Source organism: Dryobates pubescens, chromosome 38 (genome assembly GCF_014839835.1).
Source record: "Dryobates pubescens isolate bDryPub1 chromosome 38, bDryPub1.pri, whole genome shotgun sequence".
Taxonomy (NCBI): Eukaryota; Metazoa; Chordata; class Aves; order Piciformes; family Picidae; genus Dryobates; species Dryobates pubescens.
Genome location: NC_071649.1, coordinates 1079969 through 1102290, shown reverse-complemented (window position 1 = coordinate 1102290; position 22322 = coordinate 1079969). Strand labels below are relative to the sequence as shown.

Genomic DNA, 22322 nt, shown 5'->3' with positions numbered 1-22322 from the left:
CACAGAATGCTGAAGTTTGCTTATGGATGTCTCACTTCATACCCCCACCAACCTTCACCCAGAACTGGGACACAAGGGTTGTTAACTATGAGGCTTGGGGGAGAAAAGAAGTAAGGTAAAGATTAAAACCTTGATGCTGGCCACTGGTATCACATGGAATGCAGTGGATGCACTCTAAGGCTCACCAGATCATAGAATCACAGAATGTTAGGGGTTGGAAGGGACTTCCAGAGATCATCCAGTCCAACCCCCTGCCAGAGCAGGGTCACCTGGGGCAGGCTTGAACAGGAATTCAACCAGGAGGGTTTGGAAAGTCTCCAGAGAAAGAGATTCTACAACCTCTCTGGGCAGCCTCCTCTAGGCCTCTGTCACTCTCAGAGTAAAGTGTCTCCTCATGTTGAGGTGGAACCTCCTGTGTTCTACTGGGGAAGATGCTGCTACTCGTTCAGCACTGGACACTCCAGTGCTTGAAGGGTACTTGCACATACATAGCTTATCTTTGTTCTCCTGGCCTGTGTCAGGAATAGAGTGGCCAGCAGGAGCAGGGAAGTCATTCTGCCCTGTACTCAAGCACTGGTCAAGCCACACCTTGAGTCCTGTGTCCAGTTCTGGGGTCTTCAGTTTAGGAAAGATGTTGAGATGCTGGAATGTACCCAGAGAAGGGCAAGGAGGCTGGGGAGAGGTCTGGAGCACAGCCCTTTGAGGAGAGGCTGAGGGAGCTGGGGTTGCTTAGCCTGGGGAAGAGGAGGCTCAGAGAAGACCTTGTTGCCATCAACAACTCCCTGAAGGGAGGTTGTAGCCAGGTGGGGGTTGGTATCTTCTCCCAGGCAACCAGCATCAGAACAAGAGGACACAGCCTCAAGCTGTGCCAGGGGAGGTTTAGGCTGGATGTTAGGAAGAAATTCTTCCCAGCAAGAGAGATTGGCCATTGGAATGTGCTGCCCAGGGAGGTGGTGGAGTCACCATCACTGGAGGTGTTTAGGAAGATACTGGCTGAGGCACTTGGTGCCATGGTTTAGTTGATTAGATGGTGTTGGGTGCTAGGTTGGATTTGATGATCTCTGAGGTCTTTTCCTGCCTGCTTAATTCTGTATTCTATTCTGCTCCACAAGACCTCCCCTTTCCCTCCAGAAGTCTGCACCGAGATTAAAAAAACACCTTAGGTGGCTTTAAACACTTCTTTCATTAACTGTAATGGGAGTTGTGTGCTTAAGTCCCTTCACAGTGTTCTCTCAAGGGCTGTTTTGTTGTGGTGTTTTTTTTCTTTTCTTTTTTTTTTGCCTCAGAAACTTTTCTTGGCTTTGGTAAAATGCCAGACAAAAATGGTGAAAAGGAGCCTCAATTAGTCAAGTCGTGATATGCCAACACTTGTATAAACTCCTTAAAGGCAGGGACAGGAGGTTTTCATTCCTTTTTACAGCATCAGCTACAGTGAGGTCTAGGTCTGAAATGTTTTGGTTAAAAAAAAGAAACCCAACCACAAACTAGTCAGGATGCTGGGTTGAGGCTCTGCATGGATCTGCTAGCAGATCGATAGATGGAAATTGCACACGTTATTACTGCTGTCCCAGACCACATCCCTGGAAAGGGCTTTCACTTAGTGACACCCTGTTTGCATTGGGCTTGTTGTTTTGTAAGGACAAAAGGTGAAAATAACCAAGAGCCTTTTGGGAACAGTCAATCAAGTGCAATTTGCTCTGTCACTCACCCATCCCTGCTATTGTGCCTCCCACAGAAAAGGAAATTGAAGTGGAAAGAGGAGACCCTGAGCCACACACAGTCACCAAAATGGACCACAGAGTAATAGCTTTTCTGACCAGCAGTGAGTACCTTTGTCTCTTCCCCTTCCCACCCCTCCACCTACTGTCAATCGTTTTCCATAAATCAGAACACATTTCCAGTCATTATAGAATGTCCTCAATTAAGGAGATCATCATCAGGGGAAAAATTCATCTGCAATACTGCACTATACAGCAAGTGCCCACGACCACAAGCCACCAGTTCTCATGGAAACAATTCCTCACAATTGCTGGCAAATTAGAATAGAATAGAATAGAGTAGAGTAGAGTAGAGTAGAGCAGAGCAGAGTAGAGTAGAGTAGAGTAGAGTAGAGTAGAGTAGAGTAGAGTAGAGTAGAATAGAATAGAATAGAATAGAATAGAATAGAATAGAATAGAATAGAATAGAATTAACCAGGTTGGAAAGGACCTTTGAGATCATCAAGTTCAACCTATCACCCAACACCATCTAATCAACCAAACCATGGCACCAAGTGCCTTATCCAGGCTCTTCTTAAACACCTCCAGTGGTGGTGACTCCACCACCTCCCTGGGCAGCACATTCCAATGGCCAATCTCTCTTGCTGGGAAGAACAACTTCCTAACATCCAGCCTAAACCTCCCCTGGCACAGCTTGAGACTGTGTCCAATTGTTCTCCTAGTCACACAGGGAGTCTGGTGCAAGTACCAAAATTAAGGCAGGTTTGCATTTTAATATTCTCATTAAATACATTCTCTCTTCTTCCCATCTTGAACCTAATGCTCTTTGTCTCTGGATATATAACTCTGCTTTAAGAGGAGGCCAAAGGAAATCAAACATTGTCTTTCATCAACTGTTTACATATCCTGAATGAAAAAGGCATGCACTTCTCCCTGGAAGTACATAAAATTAAGATACCATGAGGGTAGTGGAACACTGGAAGAGGTTGCCCAGGGATGCAGTTGAGGCCCCATCCCTGGAGATATTCAAGGTGAGGCTCAACAGGGCTCTGGGTAACCTGATCTAATTGGGGATGTTGCTGCTGACTGCAAGGGGGTTGGACTGGATGACCTTTGGAGGTCCCTTCCAACCCAGACCACTCTATGATTCTCTGATAGTCACCATTAGAGGCAAAAGATTTGAAGTGACATAAACATTTCTAATATCTGATGTTTGAAAACCTTTCCTGGTAAGGTCTTCTCCTTAATTCAGAATGCAACTTCCCTGCTACTGTTAAGGGCCATAAGGATGATTAGAGGGCTGGAACTGCTCTCCTATGAGGACAGACAGAGGAAGTTGGGGCTGCTCAGTCTGGAGAAGAGAAGGCTCCGAGGAGACCTAATTGTGGCCTTCCAGTATCTGAAGGGGGCTACAAGAAAGCTGGGGAGGGACTTTGGAGGGAGTCAGGGAGTGGTAGGACTGGGGGGGAATGGAACAACACTAGAAGTGGGGAGATTCAGATTGGATGTTAGGAAGAAGTTCTTCCCCATGTGGGTGGTGAGAGACTGGCACAGGTTGCCCAGGGAGGTGGTGGAAGCCTCATCCCTGGAGGTTTTGAAGGCCAGGCTGGATGTGGCTGTGAGCAAGCTGCTGTAGTGTGAGGTGTCCCTGGCCATGGCAGGGGGGTTGGAACTGGCTGATCCTTGAGGTCCCTTCCAACCCTAATAATTCTGTGATTCTATGATTCTAATCCCAGTTCTCTATAGCCAGTTCCTTCTTTGATTCCCTCCCTCCCCCAGTAAAGGGATAGCAGTCCCTTAGCCTAAGCACTGGCTTACAAAGCAGAGGTCCCCAAACTCTTACCTGCACAGTTCTGCTCCGGTAGCCACTGGACTTGGAGCCCTTCCCTCTGACAGGCTCGGGCATAGGCCAGGAAGGACTCACAGTAGCAGTTTTTATGGACAGGGCACTCACACATGTCTGTCACACAGGACCTGCAGAACAAACAAGCAAGGAGAGCTTTGGCAGATACCTGTCTGAAGTCTGGAGTTGTTTACTTGCCAGTCACACAGTTGCTGTTCAATACAACAGCAACTTGTGCTAAGCGGCAGGGAAGTTAAATGTGTCTTTGCTGTCACATCCCAACAGCTCAGCTCTTTGCTGATGTGTTGCTCTGATGTAGAGAACTCTCCAGAGAACCAGGGAGTGAAGCAGACAGAGACTGGGAGGTGAGAGAAAGATCCAAGAAGCGCCAGGCAGGGACAACTCAGACCGCAGCAGGGGGAAGCAGACTCTATTTTTGTAATGATTTTGTGTCAACATCAGATAAAGACTGGGGGTTTTATGATTCCCTGGAAAGCAATAATAATTTTACCAATAATGACAGCAGCAGTGCTGAGTGGGTGACATCTGCAGGCAATAAGCACAGAGCTTGCTGTGCCATGGCTGAGACACGGTGCCTTCTCCCCAGGTTACAGAATCACTGAATGGTAGGGGCTGGAAGGGACCTTGAAAGCTCATCCAGTCCAACCCCCCTGCCAGAGCAGGAGCACCTAGGGAAGGTCACACAGGAATGCACCCAAGTGGGTTTTGAATATCTCCAGAGAGGGAGATAATACCTCCAGCCTTTCCCCACTTTCATAGAATCAGCAAGGTTGGAAAAGACCTCAGAGATCATCAAGTCCAACCTATCACCCAACACCATCTAGTCAACTAAACCATGGCACCAAGTGCCTCAGCCAGGCTCTTCCTCAGCACTTCCAGTGATGGGGACTCCACCACCTCCCTGGGCAGCACATTCCAATGGCCAATCTCTCTTGCTGGGAAGAATTTCTTCCTAACATCCAGCCTGAACCTCCTCTGGCACAGCTTGAGACTGTGTCCTCTTGTTCTGGTGCTGCTTGCCTGGGAGAAGAGACCAACCCCCACCTGGCTACAACCTCCCTTCAGGGAGTTGGATATGGCAATAAGGTCTCCTGTGAGTCTCCTCTTCTCCAGGCTAAGCAACCCCAGCTCCCTCAGCCTCTCCTCACAGGGCTGTGCTCCAGACCCCTCCCCAGCTTTGTTGCCCTTCTCTGGACACGGCCAAGTATCTCAAAGTCCTTCTTAAATTGAGGGGCCCAGAACTGGACACAGGACTCAAGGTGTGGCCTAACCAGTGCTAAGTACAGGGCACAATGACTTCCCTGCTCCTGCTGGCCACACTACTTTTGATCCAGGCCAGGATGCCATTGGCCTTCTTGGCCACCTGGGCACACTGCTGGCTCCTGTTCAGCCAGTGGTCAACCCCCAGGTCCTTTCAAGGCCTCTAAAGAGCTCTATGCCTGTTTTTCTCAGTAGCATCACTGCTACTTGCCAGACTTTAAGAAACACCAAAGAAGCAGAGGTGATGCTGCATAACTGAGCAGCTCTCCTGCTGGGAATTTCCCCAGGCACTTGTGATTGCCATCATCTTCTTCCATTGTGTAAGATGAAGCCAGCATAGCAGGGAGCAAAGCTGTTAACACAGCCCTAAGTGCAACTGCTACTGCATGTGTCACCACTGCATTTCAAGTTAGCTCATCCACAACATGTGCCCACTTGGCACAGACCTAAAACACAACTGCAAGAGCTTCTGGGTTGGCAGGCAGCAGTTTCTGCCTATGCAAAACGCTGGGATGCTCCTGCAAAGACAGCAATGCAGATTCAGAAATGCTGAATCATTAGGAGGCAGGGACAAGGGACAGTGGCTCTCTGAAAATCATGCCCTCAGGTCATGGAATCACTGAACTGTCAGGGTTGGAAGGGATCTCGAGGATCATCCAGTTCCAACTCCCCTGTCATGGGCAGGGACACCTCTCTTGATCTAGTGGCCAGGTGTCCCTGGCAGTGGGAGGGGGGTTGAAAGGAGATGAACTTTAAGGCCCCTTCCAACCCAAACCACTCTGTGAGTCAGACGGGCTGTGGCTTGGATCAGCACCGTTTGCCACCGAGTGCAGCACTGGCTGAGGCAGGCAGCCTGCCATGTGCCACACAAACAAGCCCCTGATTCATTACACACCTAATCACTTCTGTGATTTTGATTTTCCTCAAGTGCTTAATCCTGATGACAGCTGCTGGGCTCAGGCAGCCACAGGCTTGGCCGAGGAGCACTCATCAGACTGTGGTGGTTTGGTTAATGAATTACAACCCCTAATTATTTTTCGATTGGATTAATTCATTAAGTGCAGTGCAATGGGAAATGAGAGTGAGGGGAACTACACCCACAGCTGCCAAGCCAATTCAATCCAAACACAACCTTCCTTTTTGTTGTTGTTGTTTTCCAGTGACAGCCCTCACTGGCAGCTCAGATGGACTGGCAGCTGGGGGAGACCTACATACAGAATACAGAGTTAACCAGGCTGGAAAAGACCTCAGAGATCATCAAGACAAACCTATCACCCAACACCATCTAATCAGCTAAACCATGGCACCAACTGCCTCATCCAGGCTCTTCTTAAACACCTCCAGTGATGGTGACTCCACCACCTCCCTGGGCAGCACATTCCAATGGCCAATCTCTCTCTCTGGGAAGAATTTCTCCCTGACATCCAGCCTAAACTTCCCCTGGCACAGCTTGAGACTGTGTCCTCTTGTTCTGGTGCTGCTTGCCAGGGAGAAGAGACCAAGCCCCAACCTGGTTACAACCTCCCTTCAGATGTTCAAGGTCAGGCTCAAGAAGGCTCTGAGCAGCCTGATTTAGTGGAGGATGTCCCTGGTTGGACTGGATGACCTTTGGAGGTCCCTCCCAACCCAAACCATTCTGTGACTCTGTGTTGCGGTCCAAAAGCAAATCTCTCTTAGGCATAGATGTACATTGCTAGTCATCCATGATGGTGCCTTTACCTGGAGACCCTGCTCTGAACAAGCACCAGGGCACAGCAAACCTCTCTATCCTCCGCTGGTACCTTCCTGCGATTCCCTTTGATGCTGTGCCTGCTGCCTGCAGGGTGTGTGTCAGGGACGGTGCTAATTGGCTGTGTGTGATCGCGAACTGCTGCAAGGGGAAATCCAGGGAAGTGAAGGCGTCCGGCAGCTGCAGGACACACCCCTGCGGGAGACCAAGGCACACACAGGCTCTGCTGCCACATCTTCAAAGCAAACTGGCTAAGCAGCTCCTTCAGCAACAGCCCTTTTTCACATTAAACCATGGAAAGCCTCCAAGTCCCACAAAGGGCAAAGAACTGAGTCCCGTGCTACATGCACCATTAAAAAGAAGAAGAAAAGATCACAGCAACAAAACCTGCAGCCTTAGAACATGCCATGAGGGATTGAAATTGCAGATGTTCACTTGCTGAAGATGAGCAGTTCTGTTTCCTTTGCTGTACACACAACCAGAACCACTCATTTTAGGAGGGAATATTTCTTTTGGCCTTCTTCTCTTTGTCCCCCCCCCCAATATTTCACGACAGGAGTGTGATACATTCTTCAAACCCTTTGGTAACTTCAAGAAGTAGCTCTACACTGATGGCAAACACTAACATCTTCCTCTTTCCACCAACAGGTCTCAACAGACTTTACAAAAGCAATATGAGATAGTGCATCACCACATCCATCTGATGTACATGATGTACAGGATTGGGATGCACTGACACAGGTTGCCCAGAGTGGTGGCAGAAGCCCCAATCCCTGAAAGCATTCAAGGTGAGAATTGACAGGGCTCTGAGCAACCTGATCTAGTTGAGGATGTCCCTGCTGACTGCAGGGAATTGGACTAGGTGACCTCTGAAGATCCCTTCCAGCCCCAAAACATTTTATGATTCTGTGCTCCTATGACGATGCATCAGGCAGTGAAGGATTTGTCCTTTACACCCAGGGTAAGATAAACCCTTGCAAACTCCCAAGGGTCACTGCCTAGAGAGAAGGATTCATTTCCAGCCCCATCATCTGGTGAGACATTACTGTTGGGACAGCCTCATAACTAGGTATGCCAAAGCAGAGTTCTGCTACAAGCTCAGCCTAATTTAGCACTGGCTATGAGAATAGTCACGAGAGCCACTTTGGGCTCCTATAATCACACTGAAGAGCTCCCAGTTCAGCAGCAACACTTGGGATGCATTTCTCCTGATCCAAAATCAGACCTCTTTTCCCTTTCTTCACAGGAAAAAAATAGAAGCCCACTTCTGCAATCATGTTGCTGCAATAAAGTTTGTTAGGGGCTGGGTTTCCTACAAAGTTTCCAAGAGTTGCCATTATTTCTGGCCCCATCTAGAGAAGAAGGCATCTCACAAGGCAAGAGCATGAGATGAGCCACATTCCAATATACAGAATTAACCAGGTTGGAAGAGCCTTTTGAGATCATAAATCCAACCTATCACCCAACACCATCTAATCAACTAAACCATAGCACAAAGTGCCTCATTTAGTCTCATTTTAAATGCTTCCAGCTGGGATTTGGATTTCTCCAGCAATGATAATGGCTGAAGAAGCTTAAAAGGCTGCTGTCCCCCTTGCCACTGTGCTGGCCTCCTTAGCAATTGTAGTCTTGCACAATTTCTCAGTTGACTGGGTGTAAAGTGCCTTTGGAGGATACAGTGGCCCTCTCCATGCTGGTTTTGTTAGATCATCTGAAACTACATTCCTGCGTAGTCAGCTCAGGACAACTTTATGGTGTCACTGCTACCATATAGTGGTAAGAATCAGAGTAACAGAATTAACCAGGTTGGAAAAGACCTTCAAGATCAAGTCCAACCTATCACCCAACACCATCTCATCAACTCAACTATGGCACTAAGTCCCTCATCCAGTCTCCTCCCAAACACCTCCAGTGATGGTGACTCCACCACCTCCCTGGGCAGCACATCCCAATGGCCAGTCTCTCTTGCTGGCAAGAACTTCTTCCTAACATCCAGCCTAAACCTCCCCTGGCACAGCTTGAGACTGTGTCCTCTTGTTCTGGTGCTGCTTGCCTGGGAGAAGAGACCAAGCCCCACCTGGCTACAACCTCCCTTCAGGGAGTTGCAGACAGCAAGAAGGTCTCTCCTGAGCCTCCTCTTCTCCAGACTAAGCAATTCCAGCTCCCTCAGCCTTTCCTCATCAGACTTCCCCTCCAGCCCTTTCCCCAGTCTCTGGAAGGGCTGGTGCTGTGGCAAGCTCTCTGTTGTCTGCATGTGCAGGTTTAATCTTACTGATGAATTGAAGCATGGGACACAGAGCCAGAGACTTCTTACAGCTTTGAGGCTTGAGATCACTCTTTCTACAGAATTTACTGTTCTTAATGCAAAAGCAGCAAACAACTTACAAAGAAGGTGATTTTGAAGGCTGCTGAAAACACAGAAGCCCTTCCATCTACTGAGTATCTCTTCAAAGCACTTGCCTGGGGAACAGACTGTTTCATGCAGCAAAGGGAGTAATTTTCATGGATCATTTCTTCCAGGAGCAGGTAAATTTATCTACACTCCCTCTGTGCTTTTCCCACACATCAGAACAAGGGCAATGTTGCCTTCAGTGGAGGATCTGATGAAGACATCCATTCCAAAGTTAAATCACCAAATTACAGAATTATTGAGGCTGAAATAGACCTCAGAGATCATCCAAGTACAGCCTAGGACCTAACACTGCCACATGGATCAGACCACGGCACTCAGTGCCACATCCAATCTTGCCTTAAACTCTTGCCATCCAGGGATGGCAACTCCACCACCTCCCTGGGCAGTCCACTCCAGTGCCTAATTCCCCTTTCCATGAGGAAGTGCTTTCTAACATCCAACCTAACCCTCCCCTGGCACAGCTTCAGGCCATGCCCTCTGGTCTTGACATAAGGTGCCTGGGAGAAGAGCCTGACCCCCACCTGCCTACAACTTCCCTTCAGGTAGTTGTGGAGTGTGATAAGGTCCCCCCTGAGTCTCCTCCAGGCTGAACACCCCCAGTTCCCTCAGCCTCTCCTTATCACACTTTCCCTCCAGTCCCTTCCCAGTCTGGTTGCTCTCCTCTGGACCTGCTCCAGCACCTCAAGATCTCTCTTGCAGTGAGGGCCCAGAGCTGCACACAGTGCTCGAGGGGAGGTCTCACCAGTGCTGAGTACAAGGCAGAATTCCATCCCCAGTCCTGCTGGCCACACTGTTCCTGATACAAGCCAAGATGCCCTTGGCCTTCCATGCCCCCTGGGCACACTGCTGGCTCATGTGCAGCTGCTGTCACCCAGCACTGCCAGGCCAGTGCTTTGACCTGTTCTTCCCCTAAATGGAAAAATGCCCAGAAGAAGTGGCAGACAGCTTACAGGAGCATTGTACTGGAGATTCTCCTATGGTAGAAGTCTGGAAAAAAACAATCCCTTAGAACAGAGCAGCAGAAAAAGGACTCACAGCTCATCTTCTGTGTACACTGCATGCCACATCTACTGCAGGCACATTGCTTTCCAGGGGGAAATCTCATTGCTGTACAGAGAGCTTTGGTCATCCTGTTTGAGAATGTCACAGCTGGGTTTGGCAGATTGCAGAGGAGGAGTTCTGCAGTGGCAGGCATTCAAATTTCATCCTGATCCCTGGGGCTTGTGCAGCTTTGGGTCAAGCACGGACGGTGTGGCCACATGGAGCCAAGAAGAAAGAAAGGCTAAAGGGCAAGAGCTGCACGTGGTGTGAGATTTCTAGGGCAGAGCAGTCATATTCCACACACACACTGAAGAGCCCTGTGAGTCCAATTGTCCCTGCTCCAGATATAGACTTAGCACTCAGATAATTAAACAGCATCACACAAGATATCCACATCCAGCCCTGCCTTGCCAAGGCATCCTTCCAAATGCATTAAAAGCTGGTGGTATTTCCAACGCAGCAGAGGCAGACAGCAGCTCAGTTTGGATCTCTTTGTACATGCAGCTCCTTTAAGAAGAGTCAGAAGCCATGCTTTGCTCACAAAAAAAAAAATAATGGTATTTTCCAGACCTTGAATAACTGAAGGTCCATGCAGAGCTCTGAAAAAGCATACACTGTGCTGCACAATCTCAGCACAAGCCTATACTGCATGCTGCTAAAAAAATAATCTATTATTCAAAAGCCTTTGGAGAAAGCCAAAAAAAGAGTGTTCTGGGGATGTTTTTAACCTTCCCATAAAGGGCATCCTGTGCCAGAACTGCAATTTATTGCTTTAAAACAACATCACCCACAAGAATATGGTAAAAATGAACAATGAAACCTTCCTGAACATTTTCTACAGCTGCAAAAAACTCAAAGTCCTCAGGATAGCACTGCCCTAACACCTATTTATAATCTCTCTGAACACCTAGCAGCAGTGCTCAAAGGAGGAAAGAAGGAAGGACCAAGGAACAAATGAAACAGAACAGCAGCCTTCCCATGCAGGTCACAGCAACCCCATGCCGTGCTGCAGGCTGGGGTCAGAGTGGCTGGAGAGCAGCCAGGCAGAAAGGGACCTGGGGGTACTGGTCGATGGTAGGCTGAACATGAGCATGCAGTGTGCCTAGGTGGCCAAGAAGGCCAATCACAATCTGACCTCTATCAGGAATAGTGTGACCAGCAGGAGCAGGGAAGTCATTCTGCCCTGTACTCTGCACTGGTTAGGCCACACCTTGAGTCCTGTGTCCAGTTCTGGGCCCCTCAGTTTAGGAAAGATGTTGAGTTGCTGGAAGGTGTCCAGAGAAGGGCAACAAAGCTGGGGAGGGGTCTGGAGCACAGCCCTGTGAGGAGAGGCTGAGGGAGCTGGGGTTGCTTAGCCTGGAGAAGAGGAGGCTCACAGGAGACCTCATTGCAATCTGCAGCTACCTGAAGGGAGATTATAGCCAGGCAGGGGTTGGTCTCTTCTGACAGAAAACCTCTGACAGAACAAGAGGACACAGTCTCAAGCTGTGCCAAGGGAGGTTTAGGCTGGAGGTGAGGAGAAAGTTCTTCCCAGAAAGAGAGATTGGCCATTGGAATGTGCTGCCCAGGGAGGTGGTAGAGTCACCATCCCTGGAGCTGTTCAAAAAGGGAATGGTCATGGCACTTGAAACCATGGTTTAGTTAGTCATGAGGTGTTGGGTGATAGGTTGGACTTGTTGATCTCTGAGGTATTTTCTGACCTTATTGATTCTATGATTCTTCATGATAATTCTATCACTGCTGTGTCAAGTAGGCTTTTGGTATCCTGTGCTTGGATCTATCCAGGCATCTGTTCTTTTTGGTGCTGAGAATGGAAAGGTTGGCTAAAATCCCTCCACGGGGAAATAACGGAACCGTGACTGAGGAAGACAATGACATCTCATGCTGGGCTCCAAGATGCATCTGGCATGACTCAGAATATTTCCTAGAGCTGAAGGTTACAGTACAGTTGAGCAGCTGACTTGCCACCTTTAGAGAGGGGATTTTATTTTTTTGCCTCCAGAAACTCCTATGGAAACACCACCCACAGCCCTGCAAGAGCCCCTTGCACTCCCACTTCCCTTTAGAAAGTGGCAGAGACTTTCACCTCCTTTATTTTTATTTATTTATGTTTAGGATTTATTTTTTCAGTTGTGATGGGTCATGAAGAGTTTAACCTTCAAAGTCTTGGCACTAGAAATAGGTAACTGTATGCACAAGAACCTGAAGGGAGGTTGTAGCCAGGTGGGGGTTGGTCTCTTCTCCCAGGCAACCAGCACCAGAACAAGAGGACACAGTCTCAAGCTGTGCCAGGGGAGGTTTAGGCTGGAGGTGAGGAAGAAATTCTTCCCAGAAAGAGAGATTAGCATAGCTACCATGCAAAATCCATCATCATTGAATTATGTAACTGACATCAAATGTTATCTTTCTCTGTATGTCTAGACTTCCTTTTGAAAGAAAAATCCATCCAGGCTCCACTTCCATCAGGCATGAGTGGAGACTGAACTGCCACGTCTTATAGAATCAGAGAACTGTCAGGGTTGGAAAGGACCTCAAGGATCATGCAGTTCCAAGCCCCCTGCCATGGACAGGGACACCTCACACTACAGCAGGTTGCCCAGAGACACATCCAGCCTGCCCTTCAAAACCTCCAGGGATGAGGCTTCCATCACCTCCCTGGGCAGCGTGTGCCAGTCTCTCACCACCCTCATGGGGAACAACTTCTTCCTAACATCCAATCTCAATCTACCCATTTCTAGTTTTGCTCCATCTCCCCAGTCCTATCACTCCCTAACACCCTCAAAAGTCCCTCCCCAGCTTTCTTGTAGCTCCCTTCAGATACTAGAAGGCCACATTAAGGTCTCCTTGGAGCCTTCTCTTCTCCAGACTGAATAGCCCCAACTCTCTTAAATCTGGAGAGAGGGAAAAGAAGTAATCTCAGCTCCATTTGAAAAGGACAGACTTATTTTTATATCTACCATTCAAGTGGGACTCTCAACCAACAGCCAGACTTTGTGATTGTGTTTCATACAGTGCACATGAGCATGGCATAGACTAATGAACTCTGATACGACTGCATGGCTTTTACTCTGGTAGACAGAGAGCCCATTAGTGCATAGTGTGTGACAGCCCTCATCTGAGAAAATCCAGAGGGTTTTCAGAGGCTTATAAACATCCTAGAGAGATAGAAGCTCAAGAGTTATTGTGAAGTTTTAAAGTCATGGCCCTGGAGAAACCTAAGTGATGTAGATACAGCATTTGCACATTGCCACAGTCCCGAGACACACATCCAAAACAATGCAAGGTTTAAATCCTCCAAAACTCACGATTCAAAGCAGATCATCTCCTCCTCTCTACTGACAAAACACACTGTGGCCCCTGCTATGCTATCTGTGATAAAAAATATGCCATATCCAATAAGAAGCAGAAGGAGAACACGAAGCAGGAAATCTTTCTGAAGCATAAACACAAACTGCAGGTATCTCCAGCCTTTGATGGTGATTCACTGTATATGTTTCCAAGGAGGTCTCGTGATACAACAGTGAACAGGCTGGCTACTTGAGACAGTCACATTCTCAAAGTCTGCAGAGCCCACTCCCTGGCTTCACTCAGAGAAAATTAACTTCAATCAAGCATATTTTTCCTCTAGGTGGCTGCAGAGCATTTAAAAAGTTGCTAGCATGAAAGAAAGAGAGCAAGGGAAAAGGCAGATAGGAGACTGCTGCTCAGAGAACAGCTTTCTTCCTCTCCTCACCCCCCTCACAAACCAAGAACCAGGATCTCATTTCAGCAAGGTCAGGCTCACTGAGGATAATAATAGAATCTTAATCATTTTATGTCAGAGAAACCCACAAGTTACACTGAACCCATCAGCTTCTTTAACAGAATTAACCAGGTTGGAAAAGACCTTCGAGATCATCAAGTCCAACCTGTCACCCAACACCATCTAATCAACGAAACCATGGCAACAAGTGCCTCAGACAGGCTCTTCTTAAACACTTCCAGTGATGGGGACTCCACCACCTCCCTGGGCAGCACATTCCAATGGCCAATCTCTCTTTCTATGAAGAATTTCTTACTAACATCCAGCCTAAACCTCCCCTGGCACAGCTTGAGACTGTGTCCTCTTCTTCTGGTGCTGCTTGCCTGGGAGAAGAGACCAACCCCCACCTGGCTACAACCTCCCTCCAGGGAGTTGTAGAGAGCAAGAAGGTCTCCCCTGAGCCTCCTCTTCTCCAGGCTAAGCAACCCCAGCTCCCTCAGCCTCTCCTCACAGGGCTGTGCTCCAGACCCCTCCCCAGCTTTGTTGCCCTTCTCTGGACACCTTCCAGCAACTCAACATCTTTCCTAAACTGAGGGGCTCAGAACTGGACACAGGACTCAAGGTGTGGCCTAACCAGTGCTGAGTACAGGGCAGAATAACTTCCCTGGCACCTTTCAGCCTGTCACACCACGTATGTCATCTTAGAGGTCTCCCTCTTTACTTTTCATTGCTCATAACTGCTAAGAACTCACAAGAAGTGGCATAAGAACCAACTTACCTGAAATGAAACAAATCACAATCCCATTCTGCTCCTGGTTTTATGGCTTCCTGCGTGCTCCTGGCTCAGACCCCCACAAAGACACAGGCACACAAAGCACGATTCAAACAATCCAGTGCAGAACTGCAGTGCTGGCTTGGCTTCCCTGACTCCAGAGAGGCTGACCTTTCCATGCTGGATGCTTAGTTCCTGCCTTTATAATTCCTCAAGCACCTCTGCTTGTGCTCCTATGTGATCTGGTATAGGGGGGGTTGGAGCAGATGATCTCTCAAGGTCCTTTCCAACCCCTAATATTCTGTGATTATGCTCTGCATGTTCTCAAGACCACACTGGGGACTGATGAGCATAAGCCCTACTGGCATCTCAGCAGTAAGGTCCTCCTGCCCACTGAAGAAGGCTGCCTTAAAACAGCAGCAGTGCTTCAATGCTCTCATTCAAGATTCAACAGACCAAAGGGAGAGGCAGGGTATAATAGTTTGACAGTGACTTTGACAGGAGGCCTAGTTTGGGGTCTCCAGTCAGCCTGACTTAGCCTGCTACTTCACAGGCAAAAAGCTTTGGGTAAGAGATGCTCTGTGCACTGCCACATTTCTTCAACCTTCCTGAACAGGAGATCCCAGCTGCAAGACACCACACAAAGCCTGAAAATACAGTGGATGAAACACCAGCTCCAGCGAAATGGATGGGGATTTTCCTACCAACGAAGTGGAAGCCAAGATTCAGAACTGTGCAGTTCTGAACTTCAAGGCTTTGAAGTATCCAGACACTTTCAGGACACAACTACACATTAAATTCAAGCTTCCTGAATTAAAATGCCATGAATTAAAAATTCCTGTGCTAGACATAGTGACTCCACAACACAGCAGCCTGGCCTGGGAGCCACAGGAACCCACATGGACATTATACAGCCAGAATGACCTAATTCTGGGTGAGGTGGGATGACATGATAGAAGCAGACAGAGCCAAGGTTTGTTCTCATTCATGACAAACTCACCTTTCACTTTGAGCACAGTCATTTACTTGGCTAGGTACAAAAAACCCAGCTCTGATGTGAATCAGCACTCTTTAAACAGACTTCTAAAGAGACACCGTGCCAGGCAGGAGCGTGAGCAATCCCTCCCTATCACACAGCAATCACTACCCTGGAGCACAAGCCCCATGAGGAGAGGCTGAGGGAGCTGAGGTTGCTTAGCCTGGAGAAGAGGAGGCTCAGGGAAGACCTTATTCCTCTCTACAACTCCCTGAAGGGAGGTTGTAGCCAGGTGGGGGTTGGTCTCTTCTCCCAGGCAAGCAGCACCAGAACAAGAGGACACAGTCTCAAGCTGTGCCAGGGGAGGTTCAGGCTGGATGTTAGGAAGAAATTCTTCCCAGCAAGAGAGACTGGCCATTGGGATGTGCTGCCCAGGGAGGTGGTGGAGTCCCCATCACTGGAGGTGTTTAAGAAGAGCCTGGATGAGGCACTTGGTGCCATGGTTTAGTTGCTTAGATGGTGTTGGGTGATAGGTTGGACTTGATGATCTCAAAGGTCTTTTCCAGCCTGCTTAATTCTATTCTACTCTATTTTCCTACTCATCTGTGGGTGATGCCCAGTGGCTAAGATAAATTCTGGACCTCAAGTCCTACACATCTGAATATGACTTTTTGCCTCTCCTTGTTGGCTGGGTAAAGACTTTATGGAGCAGATTAGTGGCTGACATTAGCCCATGTTGAGCGTCCTGCCTCAGCAGAGGAGCCAGCAGCAGCAGAGTGATCTCAGAGGTGTACCAGTCTGTTGGGAAGCTTGCTGTCAAATTTGGCAGGGGTCACAAGCTGCTTTACATCTTTCTCACTGGAGAAGTCTGCAGGTAGCAATTGTCAGTGTCCAGGGTGCCCTTGAGTCTTTGGGGAGAGGAAGGAGGCACATCCCTTCTCTTGCCAAATAGGAGATCTGTGCACATTCAGCACACTGTGTAGATGTCACCTGCAGTCAGACCTCACCTCTCTCTGCTCACAAGGCAAGAAGAGCATCATACATGGCAGAAATCAGAGTTCAATCTTAATCCAAAATCTTATCAGAGAGATGATATTCTTGGGAAGGGCAAATCCAGCAATTCCTTTAGGGGACAGCAGCAGCAGCCATGGAAAGAAAGCAAGCGTCAAGTTCTTGATCCCATCTGGGCAAAGGGCTCCAAAGGGAATCATCACGTATGCATGAAGGGAGTGATGGTGATGGAGCATTAACAGAAGAGGCAGAATCCCTGGAGTTAAACACTGTGGGAACAAGCAAAAGCCACAGAAGGAAATGGAGAGCTAAAGAGAAAGGCCCACAGTAAATATCTGCAGATGCTGTCGTTTGCAGCAAGGGCTGAACCAAGAGGGACATAGTCACACATTCACATAGCACCTACTAGCCTTCAGGAAAGGGGGAGAAAAAAAAAGAGAGAGAAAAGTACTGAACCTCATGGGTGGAGGAATATTCTTTTCAAGATCAAAAGTCAAGCAGCAATAAAATCCGTGTCAAAAAGCATAAGCAGAGGAGGCCGTGCATGCTCCCTCGTGAACATCTGCACTGAGAAGCCACTTAAGTAACCATGCAACAGCATGGGAGAAACATCTGCAGCATGTAGACCACCAGCTGTGCAGCAATAATACTTTGAATATCCAGAGTGCCTTTCATCTGAATATTGCAAAGCATTTCTCCAAACAAATTAAGCTTCACAACACCACTGCGAGCTTCTTATTTAACGGGAGGATTATTTCATCCCGCACCGAGACGTCCTCGCTGCCAGAATGAAAAGTAACACCTGTTTATCATCTCTCAGAAATGTTCAGCAGTTTTCATGATGGGAAGTGGCAACAGCAAAAAAAAAAAAAAAAAGAGGCAAGCCTGCAGTTAAAGTGCAGGAAGACTCGAGGTGGTCGTAAATAAGCGTTTCAAAAGGAAACTCGGCAAAGCACAGCGCTGCCACCCCCCAGCCTCTGCTTTTCCATGCAAACTGTATGATCAGGGCTTATGCCCACATGCTGCTGCTGGTCTTCGTTTCACATTGGGAAGGGAGAACTTCCTCGGGTGTACACTTGTAGGGGAGCCTTCAGATGTGCTCAGAAGCACAGAAAAGTACCTTTCTGGCTTGCATGAAGCACCTTTCTTGCTTGTATGAAGCACCTTTCTTGCTTGCCTACACTCAGCAAAATGTGTTGCAGCTCACTGCAGAGAGCTTTCCTTTGTACTCCTTCAGATCTGTGTTTATAAGGCATCCTGAGGGTTATCCTACAGCACTGCCTCCCAAGGCAGCATGCCATCTAGTAAGGTCTGAAACAAACTTCTTGCTGTGTGTGCTTTCAACCCCACAGAGTGCTCCACGTAAACAGCGTTCTGACCTAACTGCTCCGTTAGTGAGATCTGATTGTGCTTTACTCAGGAGCAGTGAGGAAGGCTGGAGAACACAACACTTGAAGATAGGAACAGACACCTCACAGAATCACCCAGGTTGGAAGGGACCTCTAGAGGTCATCCAGTCCAGCCCCGCTGCAGTCAGCAGGGGCATCCTCAACTAGATCAGGCTGCCCAGCGCCCTATAGAGCCTCACCCTGAATATCTCCAGGGATGGGGCTTCAACCACCTCCCTGGGCAACCTGCTCCAGTGTTCCATCACCCTCATGTTAAAGAACTTGCTCTAACATCCAATCTAAATCTGCTTTTCTCTAATTTCAAACCATTGCCCCTTGTCCTATCACTGCAGACCTTTGCAAACAGTCCCTCTGCAGCCTTCTTGTAGCCCCCTTCAGGTCCTGGCAGGCTGCAATCAGGTCTCCCTGGAGCCTTTTGTTCTCCAGGCTGAACACCCCCAGCTCCCTCAGCCTGTTCCTCATAGCAGAGCTGCTCCAGGCCCCTGATCATTCCCATGGCCCTCCTCTGAACCTGCTCCACCAGGTCCATGTCCTTCCTGTGTTGAGGGCTGCAGAGCTGGCTGCAGTACTCTAAGTGAGGTCTCACCAAAGCAAAGCCTTTATGAAGACCTTATCCTACATGTGGCAGAACTGAAAAGGAGATGGTATTAAAAAAAACCACCCAAACATAAATAAACTTTTAAAAATTAAGACTTAATTCTCCTATTCACTGTTTTGAAATACGATCAAGGAAAGCCCTACATGGAACAGATGGACAAGACCAGCATACAAGAGAAAAACTGAATGTACATAGTGAAAGGGAACATTTTATTCTCCCCAAGTAATTCATGCTATTTTATGGTTTATTTGAAATGAAGTAGTCACTCCTGGCGGGACATTGAGCAACTTGGCACACGTGTTTGGTTGCAGCCATGGAGAAAAGAAATAGGTCTTTCTTGAGACAAGGCAGTGTGGAACTAGGAGAGAGCTTTTCCAGAGCTGGTCGTGGAGGATGAGATATCAAAAGCAACTGGTGCTGGCCAACCATACCCGGCGCTACAGGCAGACAGAATTCTACCCTGGCCTTCAACAGAGACAGAGTTATACCAACAGCAAGTGCTTCTGGAAAATCTTAACCATGAAAAGAGCCTTCTTTGCTCAAGCCAGGCTGTGTCCTCCTTAACCAACTTTTCCAGAGAAGGCAGAAGTTGGCCTAAGGTTAACCACCACACCCCCAGCTGGGAGCAGCTCAGATCCAGTGAATGTAGAAATGCTTAAAATATACTCCTCAGCAAAACCTGCAGCTGGTTGCTCAACATCCAAACACCCTTCACACTTTCTTAGAAATACAAGTAGTCATTTCCAAGTGCTAGCTACTCTTCTTATTTAACCACAACATAAAAACCCCTTACTCACAGGTTACCATGCTCAGGTGCTAGCATCAAGATCAGAGTGTCATTGCTGCTCTCAAAAGTTAAAAGGGTTAAAGACTGTCTTTAATAAGGTTTTAGTTTTAAAGACTGTCTGCCTTTGAAGAGTTTAGGGCAGTGTGTTGCATACTGCCTGATCATGAGGATGGTCTCAGGCCCTTGCTGCCCAGGTGTGAAGCAGCTGGCACTGCAGCATCTTCCAGCTAAGCAGTCGGTCAGCTGGTCTGAGAGGCTTGGCAGTGGTCTCATAATTAACAAACTTCAGGTGCTGACTTGGCTGCTTTTGTGATGGTGCCAGATAAAAGAGTCTCTTTGCCCCTTTCTTGCCTCAGTTGCCCTTCCCACCTAAGAAAGTGCTCTTCTCGCTTCAAACAAAATCCAGAAGCTGAGGAAGTCAGACACGGCGATCTGTCCCACAGACTGCAAACTGCAAGGAGCAGAGGGAGCTGATTGCCCACAAACACATTGCTATTTCACACCCCAAACTCCATGAGGGTAACAGTCAGCCACTGGCTTCTTTTTATGCCGATCAGAAACCGCACTGATAGCAAGCAGACCTGAATGCCCGAGGCTGGCAGGTAAGCCTCAGAAGCATTTGGCTTTCCCATGGTCTGTTTCTCTATTGCATTTCACACACGGAGCCATAAGCAATTTGGAGCCTTGAAAGGGAATGCATAGCACAAGCCAATGCACTGTAAAAAGTATTTACAGCCCCAAAGCATAACTACATTCATGTGCTAATACAGTAAATGCTTTGAAAGTCAAATGCCATTTCCCCCCCACGTGTTTCCTGCTAAGCTGCTTGTGCAGCTTTTGTGCTTTTCAACCTGTGAAAAATCCTAAGGTCTGTATTAACAAAACGCTGGCGAGGTGACAGCCCGGGCATTCAAGTCTCCTATTCAACAAGAAACCCTGATGTGCAGCAAGGTTATTTCCACGGAGTATTGACAATGGCCCTGCTGTACAGGTAAGCAGGAAAGAGTGCAGCATCCTCAGCTGCAGATCCACAGCTTCTGCTGAGGATCACAGAATTTCAGGGGCTGGAAGGGACCTCGAAAGCTCAGCCAGTCCAACCCCCCTGCCAGAGCAGGATCACCTACACCAGATTACACAGGAATGCATCCAGGTGAGTTTTGAATATCTCCAGAGAGGGAGACTCCACAACCCCCCTGGGCAGCCTGTTCCAGTGTTCTGTCACCCTCACAGGGAAATAATTCTTCCTCCTGTTTCCATGGAACTTCCTCTGCCTCAACTTCCACCACTGCCCCTTGCGCTGGCATTGGGCATCACCCAGCAGAGCCTGGCTCCAGCCTCTGGGCACTCACCCTGCACAGCTTTATCAACATGAATGAGGTCACCTCTCAGTCTCCTCTTCTCCAAGCTAAAGAGCCCCAGCTCCTTCAGTCTCTCAAAGCAGCAGGATGCTGCTTTGCTGCTCATTGCTTCGGTAAATGCCTAGTAAGAGAGGGAAGCCCCCATCTCATTTAATGACACTCGCATACTGCTCCCTGAGTGCAAACAGCTTTCAGCCCCAGGCACAGCTCAAACCAGAGGCACTTGTTAAATTATTTGCACGGGTGGCCAGGTCTCACTTTTGTGGGGATGGAATTGAGAAATGATGTGAAGTCTCAAGTTTGTGCTTTGCAACTTCAAGGCAACAGGAAAAACTAAGCAAGAAACCTCTACCCCCCGGCTCTGGGGGGCCCAGTTATGGGGAGGCATGGAACTGGCAACAGCTTAGGAAGTGATTTGTCCCACATAACACACAAGTCATGTTTTCAGCAGGGGGGAGGATGGCAGAGCTGGCTCTGACCCCACCTGCCATCCTCCCCATCCCTCTACATCACAAAGCACTTCACTGCTATTGAGCTTACACTTCAGACCATCTCTGGGTGGTAGGCAGGGCCCCTCTCTCGGGTTTTGACTTCCAGTAGCTTCCTGAGGATGAACAAAATGCAAAGACCACAGCCTGTGAGCACAGAGTGCCAGAGAAGTGGTGTTTCTCTAGTGGGGTGGTTTTTAATACTTCCTAGGGCTTGGCCGGGTGCTGTGGATGTGCTAACCTGGCCTTTCCAAACCCCAGCCCTCTACAAGGGTAAGCACAGTGCAGAGACTTCCAAAAGCAGCAGGAAATCTGTGCAGAGGTGGAAGATGCCCCTGCCTCGTTGCTATTATCATGTTACTTGCCTAGCATTTACCAGACTTTATAGCTGTCCTGGCCCAGGGTCTTGCCTGTGTCTCTCTAGGTTAATCAAGTCTGAGCTATATCTAGGTCAAAAATGAGGTCATGAGGGGTGACATTCAAAATGGGGAGTTTGTCTTGACAACAGAAGAAACAAGTGCTGTCCCATATTGTAACCTGACATAAACCAGCAGCAGTTTTCCAGCCACTTGATGAAAAAATCTGTTCAACTGACTGGGCTCCATCAATCATGATGACAATCCCAGCAAGCATTTTGCTTTTCCTGTTTTCTGTGCAAGAAAGTGGCCCAGAGATGGTTTTCCACTCATGAAACAAACAGGGAAATGTCAGGTTAAAGGCTGAAAAGAACTTGGCTAGGAGGAATCATAGAATCACCTGGGCTGGAAGGGACCTCCAAAGGTCATTTAGTCCAAGCCCCTCTGCAGTCAGCAGGGACATCCTCGACTAGATCAGGTCACCCAAAGGTGAGGGAAGGGGCCTCAACCAATGCCTTTTTAGTGCTATAATTATTTACAGTTGCAGTTAATGCTATTGAATTACCAAACAAACAGCCCAATTGTTTTACGTGGCAGAAGCTGCAAGCCTTAGAAGCTGCATGGCATGAAGAGGACTCATGGCATGCAGATGCACAGCACTCTGTGGAAGAGACAACACCCTTCTCTCTCAACCCTGGCATGTGAACCTGCATGTGGCATTTCCTGGGGTGAACTCAAGCAAATCACCTGCAGTAAACCAGATGAAACCTGTACCATTAAGGTCTGACCCATAGCTGATG

The 22322-nt window shown here is 48.3% G+C and overlaps 1 protein-coding gene across 2 annotated transcripts in view; it reads right to left on the bottom strand.

Annotated features, from left to right (window-relative positions):
- BMPER (BMP binding endothelial regulator) overlaps positions 1-22322 on the bottom strand; it is a 198251-nt gene that overhangs the window by 9851 nt on the left and 166078 nt on the right. For both annotated transcript variants that reach the window (XM_054177146.1, XM_054177147.1), the window contains one exon: positions 3562-3692. In XM_054177146.1, the coding sequence (XP_054033121.1) occupies positions 3562-3692 (131 nt within the window). The remainder of the gene's footprint in view (positions 1-3561; positions 3693-22322) is intronic.